Genomic DNA, 21,305 nt, shown 5'->3' on the forward strand with positions numbered 1-21,305 from the left:
TTACTTTTATTATTCATTAACAACATTGCACACAGCACTGTACAGATATTCAGGATACATATCCCCTGATTCAGGGAGACTTCATGCAAAAAGTGACCCACTGGGTCAACCATATCAGGGTTGTTTTATATAAAAAAAATCTTGAAAATCTGTTATACGTTCCCACTACCAAAACAAATACCAGTTCATAGACTCAGACTTTAAGGTCAGAAGGGACCATTATGATCATCTGGTCTGACCCCCTGCATGCTGCAGGCCGCAATACCCTTCCCTGGACTCTGCCGTTGAAGTCCCCAATCCTGTGTTTTAGTGACCTCAATCGGCTGAGACCCTCCTGCTAGTGATCCCTGCCCCATGCTGCGGAGGAAGGCGAAAAACCTCCAGAGGCTCAGCCAATCTACCCTGGAGGAAAATTCCTTCCCGACCCCAAATATGGCGATCAGTAATACCCCGAGCATATAGGCAAGAGTCTCTAGCCTAACCCTTGTTGGCCATTATGCTATTCATGTACCATTGCTTGGTTTTCGTTGGCTACTATGTTTTACCTTTAAACCATTCCCTCCATAAACTTATCCAACTTAATCTTAAAACCAGACAGGTCCGTCGCCCCCACCGTATCCCTCGGAAGGCCGTTCCAATATTTCACCCCTCTGACGGTCAGAAACCTTCGTCTAATTTCAAGCCTGAACTTCCCCCCGGCCAGTTTGTATCCATTCGTTCTCGTGTCCACATTAGTACTAAGCTGGAATAATTCTTCTCCCTCCCTTATATTAACCCCTCTGATATATCTGAAGATAGCAATCATATCCCCCCTCAGCCTTCGCTTTGTCAGACTAAACAACCCAAGCTCCTCTAATCTCTTTTCATACGACAGGTTTTCCATTCCTCTGATCATCTTAGTCGCCCTTCTCTGCACCCGTTCCAGTTTGAGTTCATCTTTTTTAAACATTGGAGACCAGAACTGCACACAGTACTCCAAATGAGGTCTCACCAGCGCCTTATACAACGGAAGCAGGACCTCCCTATCCCTACTAGATATACCTCGCCTAATACATCCCAAGACCGCATTGGCTTTTTTCACCGCCACGTCACATTGTCGACTCATAGTCATCCTGCGGTCCACAAGGACCCCTAGGTCCTTCTCCTCTTCCGTTACTTCTAAGCAATGCGTCCCCATCTTGTAACTAAAATTTTTATTAGTCATCCCCAAGTGCATCACCTTACACTTTTCACTATTAAATTTCATCCTATTTCTGACACTCCAATTCACAAGCTCATTCAAGTCTCCCTGCAGAATATCCCTATCCTCCTCCGAGTTTGCAACTCCTCCCACCTTCGTATCATCCGCAAACTTTATCAGCCCACTCTTGCAATCGGTCCCGAGGTCAGTTATAAATAGATTAAATAAAATCGGTCCCAAAACCGAACCCTGAGGCACTCCACTAGTAACCTCCCTCCAACCCGACAATTCACCCTTTAATACGACCCGCTGCATTCTCCCCATTAACCAATTCCTTATCCATCTCTGGATTTTCATATCGATCCCCATGTTTTTCATTTTAACCCATAATTCCTCATGGGGTACTGTATCAAACGCTTTACTGAAATCCAGGTATATTAGGTCCACCGCATTTCCTTTATCTAATAAGTCAGTTACTTTCTCAAAGAAGGAGATCAGATTCGTTTGGCACGATCTGCCCTTCGTAAAACCATGCTGTAATTTATCGCATTTGCCATTAGCCTCAAGGTCCTCAACTAGTTTCTCTTTCAGAATGTTCTCCAGCACCTTGCACACTACTGATGTTAAACTAACAGGCCTATAGTTACCCGGGTCACTTTTTTTCCCTTTCTTGAAAATAGGAACCACATTGGCTATTCTCCAGTCTAACGGGACCACCCCCGAGTTTACAGATTCATTAAATATAGTCGCTAATGGGCCTGCTATTTCCCGCGCCAATTCCTTCAATATTCTCGGATGAAGATCGTCCGGTCCACCCGACTTAGTCCCATTAAGGCGTACTAGTTTTGTTTCTACCTCGGATACGGTAATCCCCCATCCTGTATGCCCCTCTGTAACGGTGCTAGTATCCCTAATACCTTCATTGGCCTCATTAAACACCGATGCAAAATATTCATTGAGATATTGCGCCATGCCTAGATTATCTTTAATCTCCTCTCCGGCTATAGTCTTCAGCGGTCCCACTTCTTCTTTCTTTGCTTTCTTCCTATTTATATGGCTGTAAAACTTCTTACTATTGCTTTTAATTCCCCTCGCTAAGTCCAACTCTTCCCGGCCTTTGGCCTTTCTCACTCTATCTCTACATTCTCTGACTTCACTAAGTTAAGTTTCCTTACTGATCCTTCCCCTCTTCCACTCTTTGTACGCTTTCTGTTTTTCCCTAATCGCCCCTTTCAGTCGGTCGCTCATCCAGCTCGGTCTAAATCTCTTGCTTAGTAATCTTTTTCCCTTTTTGGGGATACAGGCCTCCGACAGCTCATGCATCTTTAACTTAAAGTAATCCCAGGCTTCTTCTGCCTTTAGATCCCTTAATATGTTTGCCCAATCCACTTCCCTTACCAGTCCCCTTAATTTGTTAAAATCGGCCTTTTTAAAATTATAAACCCTAATTCTGGTAGTCCTTCTATTTAGTTTAAACCGAATTAGCTCATGATCACTGGAGCCCAAGTTGTCCCCCCACTACCACTTCCTCAACAAGGTCCTCACTACTTACCAGAATCAAATCTAAAATGGCCTCCCCCCTCGTCGGCTCAGCTACCACTTGATAAAGGAATTGATCAGCAAGCACATCTAGGAACATCTGAGCCCTATTATTGCTACTAGCGTTTGTTCCCCAATCTATATCCGGGAAGTTAAAGTCCCCCATAATTACACAGTTTCTATTAGTATTTACCTCCCTTAACACATTAAACAGTTCCTTATCCATATCCTGGGTCGATCCCGGCGGTCTATAGCACACCCCAAGCACTATCCCCGGAGAGGCTCTAGTAGTCCTTTTACCCAGCTTGAGTATCGCCCAGACGGACTCTGTGTTATCTATTCCATCCACTATTATTTCTTTACAGCTTAATTCACTATTGACATACAATGCCACCCCCCCCCACCTTTACCTTTATCCCGGTCTTTCCTAAACAGCGCATACCCCTCCATACCTGCCATCCCACCACGTTTCAGTTATTCCTACGATGTCTGGTTTCAGTTCTCGGACCAAGAGCTCCAATTCCCCCATTTTATTACCTAGGCTTCTCGCATTGGTGTACAAACACCCTAATGTATGTCGTTTAGCCTGCCTCCCATTAGTATCACTGTATGTTGCGGGCCTCTTTGTGTTTGTCCCCCCTGTCCTTCCTATGTCCAATCTCATCTCCCCGGCTATGTCTCCTCTTATTACACTCATCTTTTCAATAGTGGAAACTGGCGTGGAGATTAACTGTGCATCTTCCCCACTCCCAATTGTTCTGTACATTTAGAAGCATGACAATAATTATTTCATGATCAGTTTGTTTCTCTTGGGCAGACACTTTTACTCCCACATCTATACATACACAATTCTAATCATATGGTTCACATCTGCTAGTGACTGTCTTCTGGGTTCTAATATTGAGAAGATAGGCCTTAAAAGTACCACTCAAAAGAGAAGTTGTGCCATAGCACCTATGTCCAGCTCCACTGTCTCAGACTCATTCAATTTCCAACCTGACCTGCTCAAGCACACCTTTCTCATGATCGCCCCAGGAAAGGGATGTACAACAGCCACCTCAAGGCTTCAGTAGCGGTCAGAGTGCCTACTCTGCTACGTCATGGAAAAGCAAGTCAGAAAGTCTCCATCAAAACAAGATTTCAACGGGCGGGGGGGGGGGGGACGTGTTTGCAAAATCTGACAACTCCCTCCACCTTTCATCCATCCCCAGTTTTCTGACCAGCTCTGCCACTACACTTTGTCCGGGGAGGTGGCAAGTAGCAGAGGTTTCAACTACTCCCAAGCACCACAGATACCTCCATTCCATAGTTCATGGAGCTTCGCAGGTGGTCAGCATGGCTGATTTGGAAAAGAGAAAAATCCTTAAAAAAAAAAAAAAGTATGTCCCCTGAATTAATCCTCCCTGTCCTACTAGATCACAATTTCTCCTTCTCCAACACATTTATGCAGTTGCTAAATCCTGTTTTTCCTCTACATCTATGAAGTCTGCCCGGTCCACTATCAAAACCCTCACACAGGCCTTAATTTTCATTTCAACTATTGCAACCTCCTTCTTTATGGAATCCCAGACTTACACCTTCTGATCCAACCTAAATGCTCCCATTAAAGTCACTTATCTTGCTTTCTGCTCAGCCACATCCATCTCATCTTCAAACCCTTTTATTGAAGCTGCTTCTGACATCAAGCTCCACGCTCTTACCTTCCTAGCTCCTGCTTCTGTTCTCTCACCCCTTATGTTTAAATGCCAACTTCTACTGGTTCCTATGCCATCTTCCATGCTATGTGATGACCTGAGCCTCTTTTCTGATGCAATCCATTATGCCTCCCCACTTTCTTCCTTTAAGTCCCTCCTCAAAATAGAGTCTTCCAAAAGGTCTATAAACCCTCATTTAAGAGAAAGTAGTCCAAAAATAAAGAACAACTTTGCTCACTTCTTCCATCCTTTGTCTACTTGTAAGCTGAGTCAGGGACCTTATTCTCTTTTGTCTGTAAAGCACCTACCATATCTATGAATAGCAATTACAGCAACACTGTTCTTCAAAACACCCTGGAAAACGGTTGCTGACATTTTTAGGAGGTGCCATAGCAGCAAGTATAGTCAGAATTGCACGACAGCTGGGGAAAAAAAAGAGGTAGGTCATAAGAACAATGAAAGGACATGGTGGCAATCTCTTCAGTAACATAAGAATTGTTTGGAATTGAGGGAATTAGTTTCTTTCTGCAATACACTTCCCTTGATTTCTGACATGAGAGCAGTCGGATGCAACTGCTCTTCTAGCGAGACACAATGAACAGGACAGTAGTGGCACTCCAGCAGGGGGAGTATGAGCTCAAATAAAAATAAAATACAGCCTATACTGTGCCTCTGTTGCGGAATGAGCATATCTAACTCAACAATGATGCCCAGGAGGAGGAGAAGAAACAAAAAAGGTTACAGGACAGTTAGGATATGGTTCTCTAAGAGAAAACTAAGGATACACTGAAAAAAGTGGTGTAGAGAATATGTATTGAGTTACAAAATAAAGTACGAGGGAGAACTGATTTAATGCAGTGTCTTCTCCAAAAGAATTCAGAAGAATAAGGAACTGAATACATCCTCTCTCATCCACACAAAGTAGAAGTAAGAATATCCAACAACTCAGAATGCATCTGTTTCTGTGTCAGTTGTGCATTCATAATGATCTTTGCCCGGCCAACAGCATGCAGGGATTTGTTCATGTTTGCAAAGAAAACGTTCCAGAATTAAAAGCCTAGAAACATTTTCATTTTAAAGAGAGAGAGAGAGAGAGAGAGAGAGAGAGCGCACACGCTTAGAATTTGCATTTAGCATGGAAAGATTACTACTTGACCCAAGGAGGTGGATTTTCAGGACTTGTTTAGAATTTTTTACTGAGCTACTTAAGATCAGGATGGTAAGCCACAAGCATATTAAGGGATACTTTCATTAATACCAAATTAACTGATTGAAAACAGGTTCTGCAGTAGAATTGTCATATGCCATAGGGACATATTCTTCTATTAAATCCACACAGCTCCTGTTTAAAATATGGACTGAATTTCTCCCACGCACACCTGAAAGTAAATCCAACCAGAAATATTTTATGACAGTGCATCAACTCCAGGGAATATAATTATCGCAATTACAGAGCGGAAAGATTAGATGCCTTTGCATCTCATGACATCCACAGGTGTGTGATCACGTTAAGATGCCCATGATTCAGGACAAATTTCGCTCTTCTGCTCTCTGGATTCTCGCCAATGTAGACCTAGATGGATTTAATGAATCTAGTTGAATAATTCAAGAATTTTACTGATATTACTGAACAGGTTTTTAGCCATCCCTATCTTGTTTATTGTTTAAATACATGCTCCAATATAAAAAAAAAAGTTTGAGAATGACTTTTCCTTCTGCATGTTTTAAACTAAACAACTGTCTTCCTCATTTTCTGAGGCTACTAGACCACAGTGAAGAGAATCATTTTTTTAATGACAAGTCAGTACACTCTCAAAGGATTCACTTAACAGGATGCCAAATGAAGTAACTTCACGAAGAGGACCAATTCATCTTCAGACCTGCAATTGTTTCAGCTAATGGAAGTTAAGATTTTTTTTAATGAATCTATATATAGTACACCAACTGAAAGAGAGAAAACAATAAGTTGTGTTGGGTACCTTTTTAAAATAGCAATGCCTGTGGTATATCTGTAAAGAGAATATCAGTGAAAATGTTCCTAAAGGAATTCCAGTTTCATTTAGATTTTAAAAGATAATCCTGGCATTTAAAAAATAGGTGTTGGGCATTCTAGAGGCTTTTCAACTTGAGCATAATATGGTAGACCTTAACTTTAAATGTGTTACGATTATATAAGTTAGTGGATAAGGCCAATTGACATAAAGGCTACTGATATCTGATCACAGGATTTGGAGTAGGCACCTTTAAAATTATTAGACTTTTTAAACTGAGTAACAGTTTTGGTAAAAAGCGACAGAGGGTCCTGTGGCACCCTTAAGACTAACAGAAGTATTGGGAGCATAAGCTTTCGTGGGTAAGAACCTCACTTCTTCAGATGCAAGTGGTAAACAGTTTTGGTAAACTGTCTCTTTAGGGCCCCAGTCCACAAATGGTACTGACCAAATGACAAATATTCAAAGGTCAAATAAACATGTAAACAGTTGCTTGATACTGAATTATAAACTGAGTTTGGGGTAGCAAAGAGTCCTGTGGCACCTTATAGACTAACAGACGTATTGGAGCATGAGCTTTCGTGGGTGAATACCCACTTTGTCGGATGTATGTGCATGTGTATTCACCCACGAAAGCTCATGCTCCAATACGTCTGTTAGTCTATAAGGTGCCACAAGACTCTTTGCTGCTTTTACAGATCCAGACTAACATGGCTACCCCTCTGATAGTTGAGTTTGGGGTGTTATAAAAAGAGCTACCGTATTTTCCGGCGTATAAGACGACCCCCAACTTTTCCAGTTAAAATATAGAGTTTGGGATATACTCGCCGTATAAGACTACCCCTCTTCCAACGCACACCAAAAAAAATTAAAAAAACATCAGATTTGATTTCAATATGGTAATTTTAATTCAAATGCTTATGACATGCAGGTACTTAGCAGGAAAACTGTCACTTATAAACATAAGGCTGTTTGTCATCAAACATGTAAACATAAAACAGTGCAAGTGGATTAAACTTTTCCTAATTCACTCTAAAGCTGAAAGGAAGGATAAGACAATAAACCCATGGGAGCTGCCATGCTGTTTGTTTTCTAAGCTGTCAACCAAACTGGAACTGATGATGATAGGAGGAAGATAACAAACAAGAGAGAGAGAGAGCAAGTGCCGGGCAAGTCCCTGGCGAGTTAGCAACGCCCATCATAACTGCAAGCTACGGTATTTTTACAGGTTTTGCTGGCGTGACAGTTTCCCTTTAAAAGCCTTCAAAATCCTCCTGTTTGTCATCTGATATCATAAGTACATCAATGACATCTTGTGATACATTTGTAAGGCAGTCATCGTATGGATCGAATTCCGTATCAGATGGTGTGGTCTCAGCTTCGGCTTCCTCTTCATCTTGCCACAAGTAGTCGTCCTCCATACCATCTAATGAATTTGATATGCCACACTTCTTGAAAGACTTGATTACTGTTTCTGCATCAATATCATTCCAGGCTTTTATGACAAACTTGCACAAAACATCCAACTGTGGAGCACGCATGTTTCCTCCTTTTGTGAATGACTTTTTGCCGCTAACCATCCATTCATTCCACTGTTCTTGAATGCGATCTTTAAATAGCTTGTTTAGGCACACATCCAGTGGCTGTACCAACGATGTCAATCCTGCAGGAATAACTGCCGCATCTGTGTTTAGTCTTGCAGCATTTGCTTGGTGCTGGGAGTTAAATGAGCCCTGAACATATCCCACACCAGTAGACTACATTTTTGAATAAGTCCACCTGGTCGCCTGCTCCATACATTATCAAGCCATAGCTTTACCCCTTCTTCATCCATCCAGCCTTTTTCATTCACATGTACAAAACAACCAACAGGGAACTTGAATTTCGGCATTGTTTTTCTTTTAAAAATAATCATTGGTCTCAGTTTGGCGCCATCAGCTGTGCATCCTAGTACCACTGTAAAACTGGACTTCTCATGTCCTGTTTTAATTAAAATTGTTTTTTCACCTTTTTGATGGACAGTTTTATTTCCAACCATATCAAAATTCATTGGAGTTTCATCCATATTTCTAATACTACTTAACGCATAGCTATGTTTAGTGAGCTGTTGTATTACGTATTGATGGAAACTATTTACTTTGCTATCAAGATCTGCAGGTAATTTTGGGGCAATTTTCATCTTTTGCCTCAGTACCATATTATGCCTTCCCATGAATCTAGTACACCAGGATACAGTGGCCTTAAATCTGTTGCTGTGATCTGGGTTAGATTTGGCCCACTGAAGTGCAAACAAATGTATTTTATTTCGTGTCACTACATAACCGTTTTGGCGATGCTCATTCACCATGTCTGCTACATGTTTTTCGAGTTCTGGCCAATGTGGAGTGCCTCCTCTTAATGCACACTTACCCCTTGGCATACTCTTTAATGCTTTTTCATTTGCTTTCCAGTCCCGAACCATCTTTTCTGTTACTCCATATTGTCTTGCAGCAGCGCAGTTATTATGTTCCATGGCAAAGTTTACAACTTTAAGTTTGAAACTGGCTTCATATTTCTTTCTTCTTGCTGGTGGAGCCATGATGGGGTTTTGACTGTTGGACATTTGTATACTGTACTGTATGTACTGGTGCTATACTGTATGAACAGGTACAGATACTGGTGCTGTACTGTATGTGGTACCCAGTATACAACAACCAGCCAATCACAGCAAGCGATGTACCTTACCGGCGATTGGCTGGTTGTTGTATACAAAGCCTGCTTGAATTGGTCAGCTCTCCCTGCCTGCCCAGCCCTCCCTGTCTCCAAGACTATCAGAGCGGTAGCGCAAACACGCCTCTTTCACCCGTCTGGCCCGCCCTTGTATCCTATTACCTCCTTCTTTGCCTCTCAGATCTCGCACATGCGCGCCTGCGCCGCTTCACTGCAGTCCTCAGGAGCGAGATCTGAGAGGCAGAGAAGGAGGTACGGTAATAGGATACAAGGGCAGGCCAGACGGGTGAAAGAGGCGTGTTTTTCTGGGCACAGCGCCGCTCTCTCTCTTTTTTCCATACCCCGGGCGTCCCGGACGCCTGCAGCTTGCTCCGCCCTTCACTTACACCTTCCTGGTGAGGCGCCCCCTCACCTCGTCATCGGGCGGGGATGCGGCCGCGGCCGTTTTTGAGCTCCCCCGACCATATGCGGCGACCGCAGATTCTCCAGTCCAGCTCAGAAGTTTCAGCACCCGCCCTATAAGATGACACCCGGCGTATAAGACGACCCCTGACTTTTGAGAAGATTTTCCTGGGTTAAAAAGTAGTCTTATACGCCAGAAAATACAGTACTTGATAAGTTTTGCTTTTTGTTGGTATTGTATTTATTTTAAACTCTGATTTCTAGAAAATCCTCCACCCCAAACAAATCCTTTTAGATTCAGTATAGTTTGTGGTCCCTGATTGAATAACCCAACTGTAATTCAACAGAACCGCTCTACTGACATTATAAACCTCTTGAGCAAAAATAGATTACATAAAATATAAACATAGTATAGTGACTGAAAAAGTGTAATAACACAGCATGAAAAAAGATACATGACTGCTACAAGTTGCAATGTCATTTAATCTATTAAAACAGAATTATTTAAACAAGCATATTTTAAATTGTATAGTTTCTCCTGATGTTTTCAGACAAGGTAAGCATTATAAATTAAAATTATGTCTCTGTGTTTCTTGTTAATGGATGTCTTGTACATTTGGAAATTGACTCCTATAATTACCATCTAACAGTTAAATTGCCACAATGCCCAGAGGCCTAATCAGGATCTGATTGTGCTAGGTACTGTCCAAACACAATGAAGATACAATCCATGCCCCCAAAAATTTACCATCAGAGGTCTCTATTCTGCAATCATATCTGTGACATCAGACCCTTAGATCAAAGAAGAGTCCCATTTAATTGGACAAGGATCCACCCATACATGCCATTGCCCAGCTGAGATCTAAGAAATTACTCATTACTTTTACAAAAAGGGGTCAGATACAAAAGCAGCCTTTAATTTTCAGTTATGCTATCAAAAAGATTTTTTTTTTTTTAAAGAGGAAGATTTTCACCAAGTAGGGGACTGCATAATTCAAGAGATAGGTAAGAAGACAGACCTTTCACCTCCAAGAGTCCTGACCAAATCCAACATATGACAGTAGCAACTGAGCTGTTACCACCTGATGGAAGGTCAGTGGCCTACCAAATGAGTTGATGAAACCAATCCAGTTGTTCCAGGATTGGTGTCCCCAACACACACACACTACAGATAGCATATTTATTGGCAGTTATAACAAGGGAACCAAGCCAGAAAGCAGTAGTGGATTGGGGAAACACACGCAAACACTGGGTCTTTATTGAACAAGAATGTTGTGGCAGTGTAAACATCACTAAGCAATCATGGATTAATTTTCAAAGTTATGCCCTCCAGAAATGTATACGTATCCTTTACCAAAGGCTGCTCTATGGGCTTGGGATAGAACTAGAGACCTTTGCCAATGACACCTATTGCAAATAATCCAGATCTTAACCCAAGTCATAAACCAGAGACTTTTAAATGTTTAACTCATTTAGAGATAAAAAAAAAATCTAACTTTAACTGGCCCACTCTCCTGTGGTACTAGTACTGTCAAGTTAGCCATTATGTTTCTCAATATTCTAGAAAAATATTTTATACAGAATGCTAATTTCAATAGAAATGATGGTATCTGTTCATTCAGGAAACAAAAAAAATATAACTAATTTAGATCGATCTTTTCAGACAACTTTCCTAACAAAAGAATATCCATAAGTGACATGCCTGGAAAAGGACCTGGATATACAAATTACCCAAGAGAAATGAGGGTTTGATCCAGAAAAGAGGACCAGCAATCTCAGTCTGTAGGCACAATAAAAGAACATTTATGTAAAATACTGTTTCAATCTCACACTAGTCAGATTAAAAAAAATATACAGATTGAATGGTGATAAATGTTGGAGAAACTATAGTGAAAGAGGTGGTTTTATGCATATAGGTGGACATGGCTAATCAGAGAGTATTGGGTGCAATCCATAACCAAATATCACAAATTGTTGGATATAGATATTACCAAATGATCCACTGGTAATCCTCCTGGGGCTTCCTACTGGAAATGATAACACAAAGGGAAACGAGGAATTAATCGCTCAATTGTTTGTAGCTGTTCGGCTATTGCTAGCGTCTCACAGGAAAAAGAAAAATAGTCCAACTGTAGAGAAATGATTAAAAAAAAATCTGGGAGGTTGCGATTATGGAAAAATTAACACATCAAGTATGTACCTGGCAAAATAGAGGACAAATAGATACTTAGATATTTGGTTACCTTTTATTCAATATTCAAAGTATATTCACCCTCAAAAAAAATCAACGTACTTGTCCAATTTTTTTGAATATTAACATTTTATAGACATGCCTGTCTGTAAAATATGTGTAATCAAAGATTTCACAAAATTTAATGAAATCACAAGAAACAACATGATGCTCACTCTGTAGTATGGTAATATCCTGTGCACACCTTCCAGCCTGGGGATGAGGAATGCTATAACTAGGTCTACAGTAGCAGTTTCGGAGGGGAGTTTTCCACCACTTCCACTTCTGATTCAGCTCCATAAGTGACAGTAACTTTGGTAGCTCCAGCAGTGATAATGCTCTCATGGACACTAGCATTTTTACTACTTCATCATTTAACACTGTTTACAGCATATCTAAATGACACAGTGTTAAAACACCACGGTCTGCTGAACATTAACAGCACTATTTCTTCCAACTGTTACCACTGGCTAGGCACCCTGATGTCAGCAACAGTAGAAATTTTTTGTCGGATACAGAAAAGGTCCTGTGTGGAAGTTTACCCTGTTCTATAGGTAGAGGTCCTCACTCTCCACAGCTGCCAATCTAGAACCTTTCATAAGTACAAAAATCTAGCTATTTAAAAATAAAAGGGAAAGAGAATGAAGTTTGATAACCAGAAGTGAAAGAATAATAAATAATATTAAATCCTTTCTGCCCAATTCCATTACAGTAGACCCCAGTACGGCACTATTAGCACCACAATCCCAGCTGTAATAACAATTTAGGCCCTGATCCTGTACTGTGTTGGGTATGAGCAGATTCCCATTGTAGTCAGTGAGGTTCCTTGCCTGCATAGCAGTCTGTCCATACCCAAGAAACTGCAGGATTAGGACCTTGGTCTCTGTGTCCATCACGAAAATAAATTAGACTTGTCAAATCAGGACATAATGAAATTAAAACTTTTTTTTTTCTTATGAATTGTCTCAGTCCCCCCTACAATAAAATGATCACCACAGAAAATACTATTTTTCTATTTACTTCTTAGTGCTAGTTTCTTAACTGAGGCAGGATATTTTATTCCATGGTTATTTTTTTAAAAGTTTTCCAGAACAAGGAAGTCAAAAGTAATACATTATAGTATATAGTTTAGATCTATTTCCTAGTATTCCTACAGAACAAGGTTGGGAGGAGGGAGGATGAACTAGAAACATGTCAAGTGCACTGTTCACAGAAAGTTATTTCTTCCATCCCTCTAACTCTGGGTTCTCAAATTGGGGGTCAGGACCCCTCAGGGAGTCATGAGGTACTTACATGGGGGGTCACGAGCTGTCAGCCTCCACCCCAAACCCTGCTTTGCTTCCAGCATTTATAATGGTGTTAAATATATAAAAACGTGTTTTTAATTTATAAGGGAGGTCGCAGTCAAAGGCTTGCTATGTGAAAGGGGTCACCGGTACAAAAGTTTGAGAACCACTGCTCTAACTCCCTAAACACACACCTATCATAAACATATTTACATTATATGTTCAAACACCAGACTACCTATCAGACCCCACTTCCAAAACTGCCACCATGAAGATGTACCAGCCCAGGCACATGATCCCCTCAGCTTCCCTTTGCCCATAAAATCTTTGACAATGAAAATCCTAAGGAGACCCCAACACCCATGTAGAAGAATGAAAGACGGATCTGCCCCAGGGCAAGTGGCACATACACACCACGCCACCGGCCTAACGGGCCAGGGGTCCCTCGGCCAGCTCCGCAGAGCAGCATCTCTGGGGGACCGGCGCGTCCGAGGTCTGGGCGAGCCGGGGAATGGGGTGTCTCGGGGGGCTGGTCAGTGGAGGTCTCAGATAAGGAGCTCCTGTCTCAGAGAGTGCCGGGGTACCCACGCTGAGAGGGCGCCCCGCGGCTGTGTGAGCCCATGCGGGGGGCAGCTCCCACCTCGGGGCCGGGGGTTACCTGCTCTGCCAGCCCTGCAGGAGGTTGGTGTATTTGCTGAGCGCTCCCTCCAGCGTCGGCTCCCTCCTGCGGCCGCTGCCGAGCGCCGGCCGCCCTCCGCTTCCTCCCGGGCTCGCAGCTGCCGAGCCCGGGCTACTGCTGCTCCCTCCTCCGCCGCCTTCCAGCCTGCCCGCCGCTGGCCGGCCCGGCAGCCCGCGGCCCATGGAGGAGGGAGACGAGCCCGCCGACGTGGGACGGCTGCTGCTCCGGCTGCTGCTGTTGCTGCCTCCATCCCCGCTGCTGCCGCCCTGCGCCGCCGCCACCTTCTCCATGGAGCCCGCGGGGCAGGGGCAGGGGCAGGGGCAGGGGCAGGGTCCGAGCCCGCCCGGCTGCGGCTGCTGCGAGTTCCCGGGAAATGCCTGACTCACGCGCCGAGCGGGAGTGGCCGGACCAGTGGGGGGAGAACCGCCGAGCCCGCCCCCTCCGCTGGTTAATAGAGCAAGTTGGGGCGGCGGCCGCAGAAACGCCCCTAGCCCGGAGAGACGTAGGAATCGCCGCCCTGCTGGCACTTGCTCGGGAGGCTGCTGGTCCGGCCTGGAAGAGTACGAGCCAGGCCTGAGAGAAAGCACAGCACGCGGAGCGAGAGCCAGGGAGGAGTGCACAGCACGGTGTGTAATACACAGCAGCAGCACACAACACACATACACATCACGTTACAGCCAGGGGGGAGATCACAACTCGGTGTGTAACACACAGTACCACACAATACACACCATATACACTGTGTTGCAGCCAGGAAGGAATGCACAGTACGGGTGTGTAACACAAAGCACCACCACCAGTGAGGAGAGCACAACACAGTGTGTAACACACCACATCCATATATACTGCATACCATCCAGAGAGGAGTGCACAACATGCAGTTTCACACAGCAGCACTACCCACCACCATACACACATGACAGCCAGTGAGAGGAGTGCCCAACACAGTGTGTAACACAGCACTTCACAACACACAGAGTACTTATCACAACACATGTACAGTATGTAACACATATAGAAGAATGCACAACACACACACACATAAGCGGTATTGCCATCTCCAAGCATTCAAGAACCATGAGTCAAATATTGTAAATCTACCCATAATCATGAGATTGGCTTAATTAAAATCATGGGGTGTTTTAATTATAAGTTGGAGGAGTTCTTTGGCTTTTGGTTTCCGAGCTAATAGGATGCACTTAGGTCATCTTTTCAAGCTTGTCTACACAACCATGAGTGCTAGAAACTTTTTATTTAAAAAGAAATGAGAGCTGAGATTCTCTGTCTTTTTGTTCTATATTTGTACAGCACCTAGCACACTGGGGACCTGGTCCATGACCCGGGTTCCTAGGTGCTATGATAATACAAATAATGAATATAATCATGCGGTCTCTTCGTTTCAACAGCAGGGATTTGAAGAGAAAAAAAAACACAATGTGAGACAATCAAATCACCAGAGCTGACAACATTGCAAGCTAACCACAACACATATGCTGTGTGCACAGCTATCAATGCATAACACATAGAGAGTAGTGCTCTACTTCAACACAAAGTGTATAACAAAGGTACCCAGCACTGAGTATATAGCACATGAAACAAGTGATAAACCTGCAGTGAGAGAGACCTTGTATTTCAGGTACAGGAGCTCTGAGTACAACGCCTGCTTTTGTCACAGACTCCCTGTGTGATCTTGGGCTAAGTACTTAATCTCCCAGTTCTCCATTGTAAAATGGGGATAGTAATACTTCCCTATCTCTTCGGTGTTGTGAAGATACATTCATTAATAAATATGAGCCGCTCAGATGCTACAACAATGGGGAACATATAAGTATCTAGACTTATCAGATACAAAGGAGTGTGGAAAAACAATAGAGTGTACATATCATCATGGAAAGTCTGGGCCAGTTCTGAGAGGCTGCAGAACCTGTGGTTGCAGGAGGCCCCCACAGGCAGACATGGTGCTAGAGTTCTGTGCTGGCTTATTCACTCCTCTTGCAGGCATCATGTAAAGAGTGAGTGGGTAAGTAAACTGAGCTTGGGCTGTGCTTTAAATTATGGAGCTGAAGATTGCTTACCTCCTAGGCTCTGGCCCTGTGCAGATTAAAACTGTCTGGCACTGAGGAAATCTCCTGACAGCTGAATGAGACACATGGGAGCAAGTGGTGTTGGGGAAGGAAGATATTTTACATTTGAGTTGGTGGGCAGTGGAGAGGGACAACTATGCTTTCCTTGCTGGCTACCAGTTGCCTCACCAGCTGCCCCGATTGAGGTCATCCCCCTTTCCACTTATGCTGTTCCATACTGTGGGTTCTTCCAGGTCCACGTCCTCCTAGCCACTTCATGCTGCTTTTAACTGAGGGCTTCATCATAGAAATGTATGGCTAAAAAGGAACTTGAGAAGTCATCAAGTACAGCTCCTTTCGCTGAGCAGGACCATCGGCCCCCTTCAGGCAACTTCATATTGCCTCTGACTAGGTCTTCTTCCAGGGCCCCCTTCTTCTCCTTATCACTTCTTCTGTCCCCAACTTGGATCTTCTATGGGGTCCTTTCACCAGGTGACTGCTTCTTTATTTTCATGTCTTCACATTCCCCACAGCCAACCAATCCCTCCACCTCAGTCAGCTTTCTCGGTACTCCCAGTCAACCTATCCTCATTAATAGAAGTTGTATGTACTTTTATAAAGTAAATGAAACAATAGTATCCAATTTCAGTAATAAGCAGGAGTGGGACAAATAATTATACAGGGCAACCCAATTGAGGGAATATGCAGGGCGCCCAGATGTGTTTAAGTAGCTTAAGTACTTATTTGCACCTATTAAACATAGTTTCTGAGCACCTCACAATCTTGTTAATGTATTTATCCTTACAACACCTCTGTGAGGTGGGTAAGTACTATTATCCCTGCTTTACAGATGGGGAACTGCGGTACAGAGAGACTAAACGACTTGCCCAAGGTCACATAGGAAGTCTGGCACAGCAGGGAATTGAACCCAAGTATCCCAAGCTAGTGCCCCAACCATTGCATCAGCCTTCCTCTCTGCTTGAAACAGCCATGCACAGAATTCACAATAGACAGAATGTATATAGCTAATACACTACATGCACACACAAACATAGACACTCTAATGTAAATATTCACACACAATGCATAAATTATCACAACACAGGATATATATTAATACTCACACAGAGCATATAGAGTCACCCACCCAGGGCATAGATTTACGCACAAACAGTGGAAAGCAATGTAACCCAGGAGAAGAATCATCCCTCTCTGTGATTAATTTGTTTATTAGTAAGGACTGTGTGAATATTTGTGTTAACCTATAAATTTAGCGTTATTTTACTCTACATTCTCATTTTGCTTTAAACCAACACATTCTCTGTGTTAACCTATACATACATATAGTGTGTAACTTTGTACTCTTTGTATGTTACTCGACACACTGTATGAGTATTCATGTATACTCTGTGATCATGTATGCACTGTGTGTGAATATTTAACACAGAACATACAAAGTTTAAAAAACACGAAGAATGTATTTTAGTAAAATAATATACAGTGAATCAATTTCAACAAAGTATATAGCTTAATACAAATATTCACACACAGTGCCTACATTCTCGGGGAGGGATACACAGAGAGGGGCAGATCCTCCTATCACAACAATTTACACTGAAGTAAATGTAAATTTACTCTAATGGGAAGTTATGCCAGCAATGTAAATTTACTCTCTAATGTAATGTAAATTTAATGTAATGTAAATTGCAATGTAAATTTACTCCCTAATGTAAATGTAAATTTACTCCCTAATGGGGAGTTATGCCAGCAATGTTGGTTGTATTCAGGCCCCTGTTTAGTGCTCCAGATGGTATTGTCAGACCTTGTTTAAGATATGACTGTCTACACTGCAGCTGGAAGGTGTGATTCCAAGCACAGCTAGGCAGACTCACAGTAGCTCAGCTCAAGCTAGCAGACTGAGGGCTAGTCTACACTGACAGCGCTAAAGCGGCGCTGCCACGGCAGTGCTTTAACGTGCCTTGTGTGGTCGCAGCTAGGGTGACCAGATGTCCCGATTTTATAGGGACAGTCCCGATTTTTGGGTCTTTTTCTTACATAGGCTCCTATTACCCCCCACCCCCGTCCCAATTTTTCACACTTGCTGTCTGGTCACCCTAGTCGCAGCACAGTCCCAGCACTCTAAAAAAACCACCTCCACAAGGGGCATAGCTACCAGTGCTGGGAGCACAACTCCCAACGCTGGTGCACTGTCTACACTGGCACTTTACAGCGCTGAAACTTGCTGTGCTCAGGGGGGGTGTTTTTTCACACCCCTGAGCAAGAAAGTTGCAGCGCTGTAAATTGCCAGTGTAGAGAAGCCTTCAAACTAACACTGTGGACATTGCAGCACTAGTGATGGCTCGGGTTAGCCACCTGAGCTCAGACCAAGGGGATTGGGCGGCGTTGGACTTGGGCAGCTAGTCCAAGACAGTGCCACAATGTCCACATTGAGATTTTTAGTGCAGTAGCTCGAGATGAGCTAGCACGAGTGGATCAACAGTTTGCCTCTTGCCTCATTGTTCTGTTTTGCTGATTTGCTTTTCCAGCCAAATTCCTCATCTTCTTTTGCAAGCCATAAAGCTGGGTTCACAAACTTTTTCTAGTTTAGCGGGTAAGAATGCCAACAAAACATTCGAAAGAACATAGGGAGGCAATCACTTACTGGATGGAACTTGAAGAACAGCTGAAAAGGGATTGCACAATTGACAAAGATATGCAAAGCTGCTGTCAGATACTATGGTACAATATTTTTGCATCATCTCCTGGATATTTTGCTATACTTAAGTGAGAGATTCAGACAAGAAATTAGACAGTCCTTGTAATGATGATTTTGGGGCGGTGGCATTGCGGGGTTACTTGAATTGCTTGCAAGGTATGATATTGTGTTGTGAGATCATGTGGAAGCTATTAGGGCTGACACAATAAAGGTGACATACTTATCAACCTGAATTCAAAGTGAATTTATCAGTAGGATTGCAAGAAAAATACAGCAGACTATTTTTGACCAGGTTAGGAAAGCTAAATATTTCTGCATTGTGTTTGAGTGCACTCCAGACATCTCCTGACTGGAACAAAATGTCTCAAGTGTCAAAGTATGGTTGAGGTTTCAAAAGATGGAAAGGTTTTTGAGAGCTTTATAGATTTCATTGATATTCACACTGGCACAGCTCCCCTATGTCGGAGCAAGTAGGCCAATTGAGCATAGCCGCCAAGTGGTGGGTGTTGAGCACCCACCGGCAACCCCCCTTCAGCTCCCCTCTTCCCCCCAGTGCCTCCCACCCGCCAGCAGGCCCCACCAATCAGCGCTTCCCCCTCTCTCCCCACGCCTACAGCCCGCCACAATCAGCTGTTTCACGGTGTGCAGGAGGCTCAGAGCGAGGACGTGGCATGCTCGGGGAGGGGGTGGAATGGTGTGGGAAGGGGTGGGAGGCAGGAAGAGGCAGAGCATGGGCAGGGCCTTGGGGGATGGGATGGAGTGGTTTTGGGGTCTGGGGCAGAGCCAGAGTCGAGCACTCCCCCGGCACATTGGAAAGTCGGGGCCTGTGGAATTGAGCCAATTAAAGCAGGCAGGGCTAAATCTGGGACTGATTGGAGCAGGCTGTGTCTGGGGAGAGGAGACACAGAGGCATGGAACTAACTCCTGTAGTGGGTCTCTGAAGCAAGGGACGAGGTGTGCAGGAACACAGCTCTGGTGCCTGTGTTCCAGAAAGGTAGTAGAGCTGGCTGGGACTCGGCAACTGCAAGTAGCAGGATCACCAGAGATCTCTGGGAGGCGACAGGGAGGCTATGAAACCCTAAAACGAAGGGTGGGCTAAGGCAGAGTTTGTTTTTTTGTTAAAATAAAAAATAAACCTTCTTAAAGGAGACTGGGTATGGCAGTATATCTTCAAAGCTGGGGAGAAGCTTTGCCACATCACACACACCAGAACAGGGGAGGGAATTACAGAGATTATTTTAGAGAAGCCAAAAAAGACAGTCTAGAGATGGCTGATTGCAGGGGACAAATCTATGACAATGGAGCTAACATGGCTGCAGCATGGTGTTCAAAATCAAATTCAGCAGATAAATCAGTATGTCTCTCTTGTCCCATGTGCTGTCCACTCACTGAATCTTGTTGTAGAAGCTGCTGCAATATTTGTTCCCCAGACTGTTCTCTTTTGGGGGATTATTCAAAGATTGTATACCTTGTTTTCTGCTTCTGCTAGTCATTGGGATGTGCTGAAAAAGCATATTAGCATTACATTAAAATGTCAAACCACAACAAGATGGTCAGCAAGAGTAGAGGCAATCTGTCCACTACCAAGTCACCTTGAGGGTAGTCTTGACACCTGAATGGAATCAAGACTTCATATAATCTTATGCCAAAATTTAAATGAGAAGATAATAGCTTGCAAACAGATATTTCATTTCTTGTTTTGCTCAAGATGTGAAATATTATCAAAAATTAACGTTATGAGCGAAAAATTGCAGAGTCCAGATCTTGACATTCAGCTAGTTTGCTTGGGGGCCTTCAGTATGCTTTATCAGAATTACGATCTTATGGGTTCATTGCAAGTAAGGACGCTGCTGTTTCATAGGGTGAAATTTTAGGAATATCCACACAGTTCAAAGAGAGAAAAAGCCAAAAGAGGAAAGCAATGCTAGGCAAACTTCAAAAGGATGAAAGGTCATCAGATTCCAAAAATTTTTTGAATGAGATTTACAACCTCATCTTAGACACAATATTAACACAATTGGACAACAAGATGCATAAGTATAATGGAGTTGGAGAGGGGTTGGTTTTTTGATGGGCAAGAAACTGAAAAGTCTCAGCAGCGAAAATGTAAAGAGAAACACCCAAAACTTAGCAAGCGGCTACCCTGAGGTTTTAAACTTAGAGTTTTGAGCACAAGATTGAGCTCTTCACCTGTTCGTAAAGATTTACTTGCAAAGATTACTTGGACATGAAGGCACCCATTGATCTCCTTAGCTACATTCACAAAAAGTCTTTAGATGCAAGTTTCCCTACACAGAAACAGCACTATGTATTTTTTGATGTCTTCCTGTAACTGTGGCTGCTAATGAAAGGAGTATAAGCAAGCTTTAAAATTAATTAAGACCCATCTAAGAATGTCCATGGGGCATGAAAGGTTAAGCTATCTGGCAGTTGTTTCTATAGCGAACTCAGAAGCAAGGCAGAGAGACTGGGATGAGCTAATTAATGAGGTTACTCCAGAGAAAGCTAGAAGGTCCCTTTGTAAAAGTACTTAATGGAAGGTTTTTTTGTTTGTTTGTTGTTGTTTGGGCTTTTTTGTTGTTGTGGCAGTGGGAAGAGGGACCTGGATTTGTGTCTTCAAACAGGGCCAGAACACCTTTGGCATTGCATTGCTCTGAAAAGCAGGATATACACAGTTTAGGTACACACCATCCCCTTACTGCAACTGCAACTCTTCCCTCTTTGAAGACTGTTCCCACAGTAACAGTTCTGCCAAGTTGCTCCAACTAATCCCCACTCCATTCAATACAACTGCACCTAACAGTGAATGCAGCAGA

The 21,305-nt window shown here is 43.2% G+C and overlaps 1 protein-coding gene across 1 annotated transcript in view; it reads right to left on the reverse strand.

The window, feature by feature from the left end:
* OSBPL10 (oxysterol binding protein like 10) overlaps positions 1 to 14,012 on the reverse strand; it is a gene marked incomplete in the record, with an annotated part of 178,161 nt that extends 164,149 nt beyond the window's left edge. Inside the window, 1 exon segment of the mRNA XM_034760842.1 lies at positions 13,690 to 14,012. Coding sequence (XP_034616733.1) covers positions 13,690 to 14,000 — 311 coding nt within the window.
* Between the last annotated feature and the right edge of the window lie 7,293 nt (positions 14,013 to 21,305).

Source organism: Trachemys scripta, chromosome 2 (genome assembly GCF_013100865.1).
Source record: "Trachemys scripta elegans isolate TJP31775 chromosome 2, CAS_Tse_1.0, whole genome shotgun sequence".
NCBI lineage: Eukaryota > Metazoa > Chordata > Testudines > Emydidae > Trachemys > Trachemys scripta.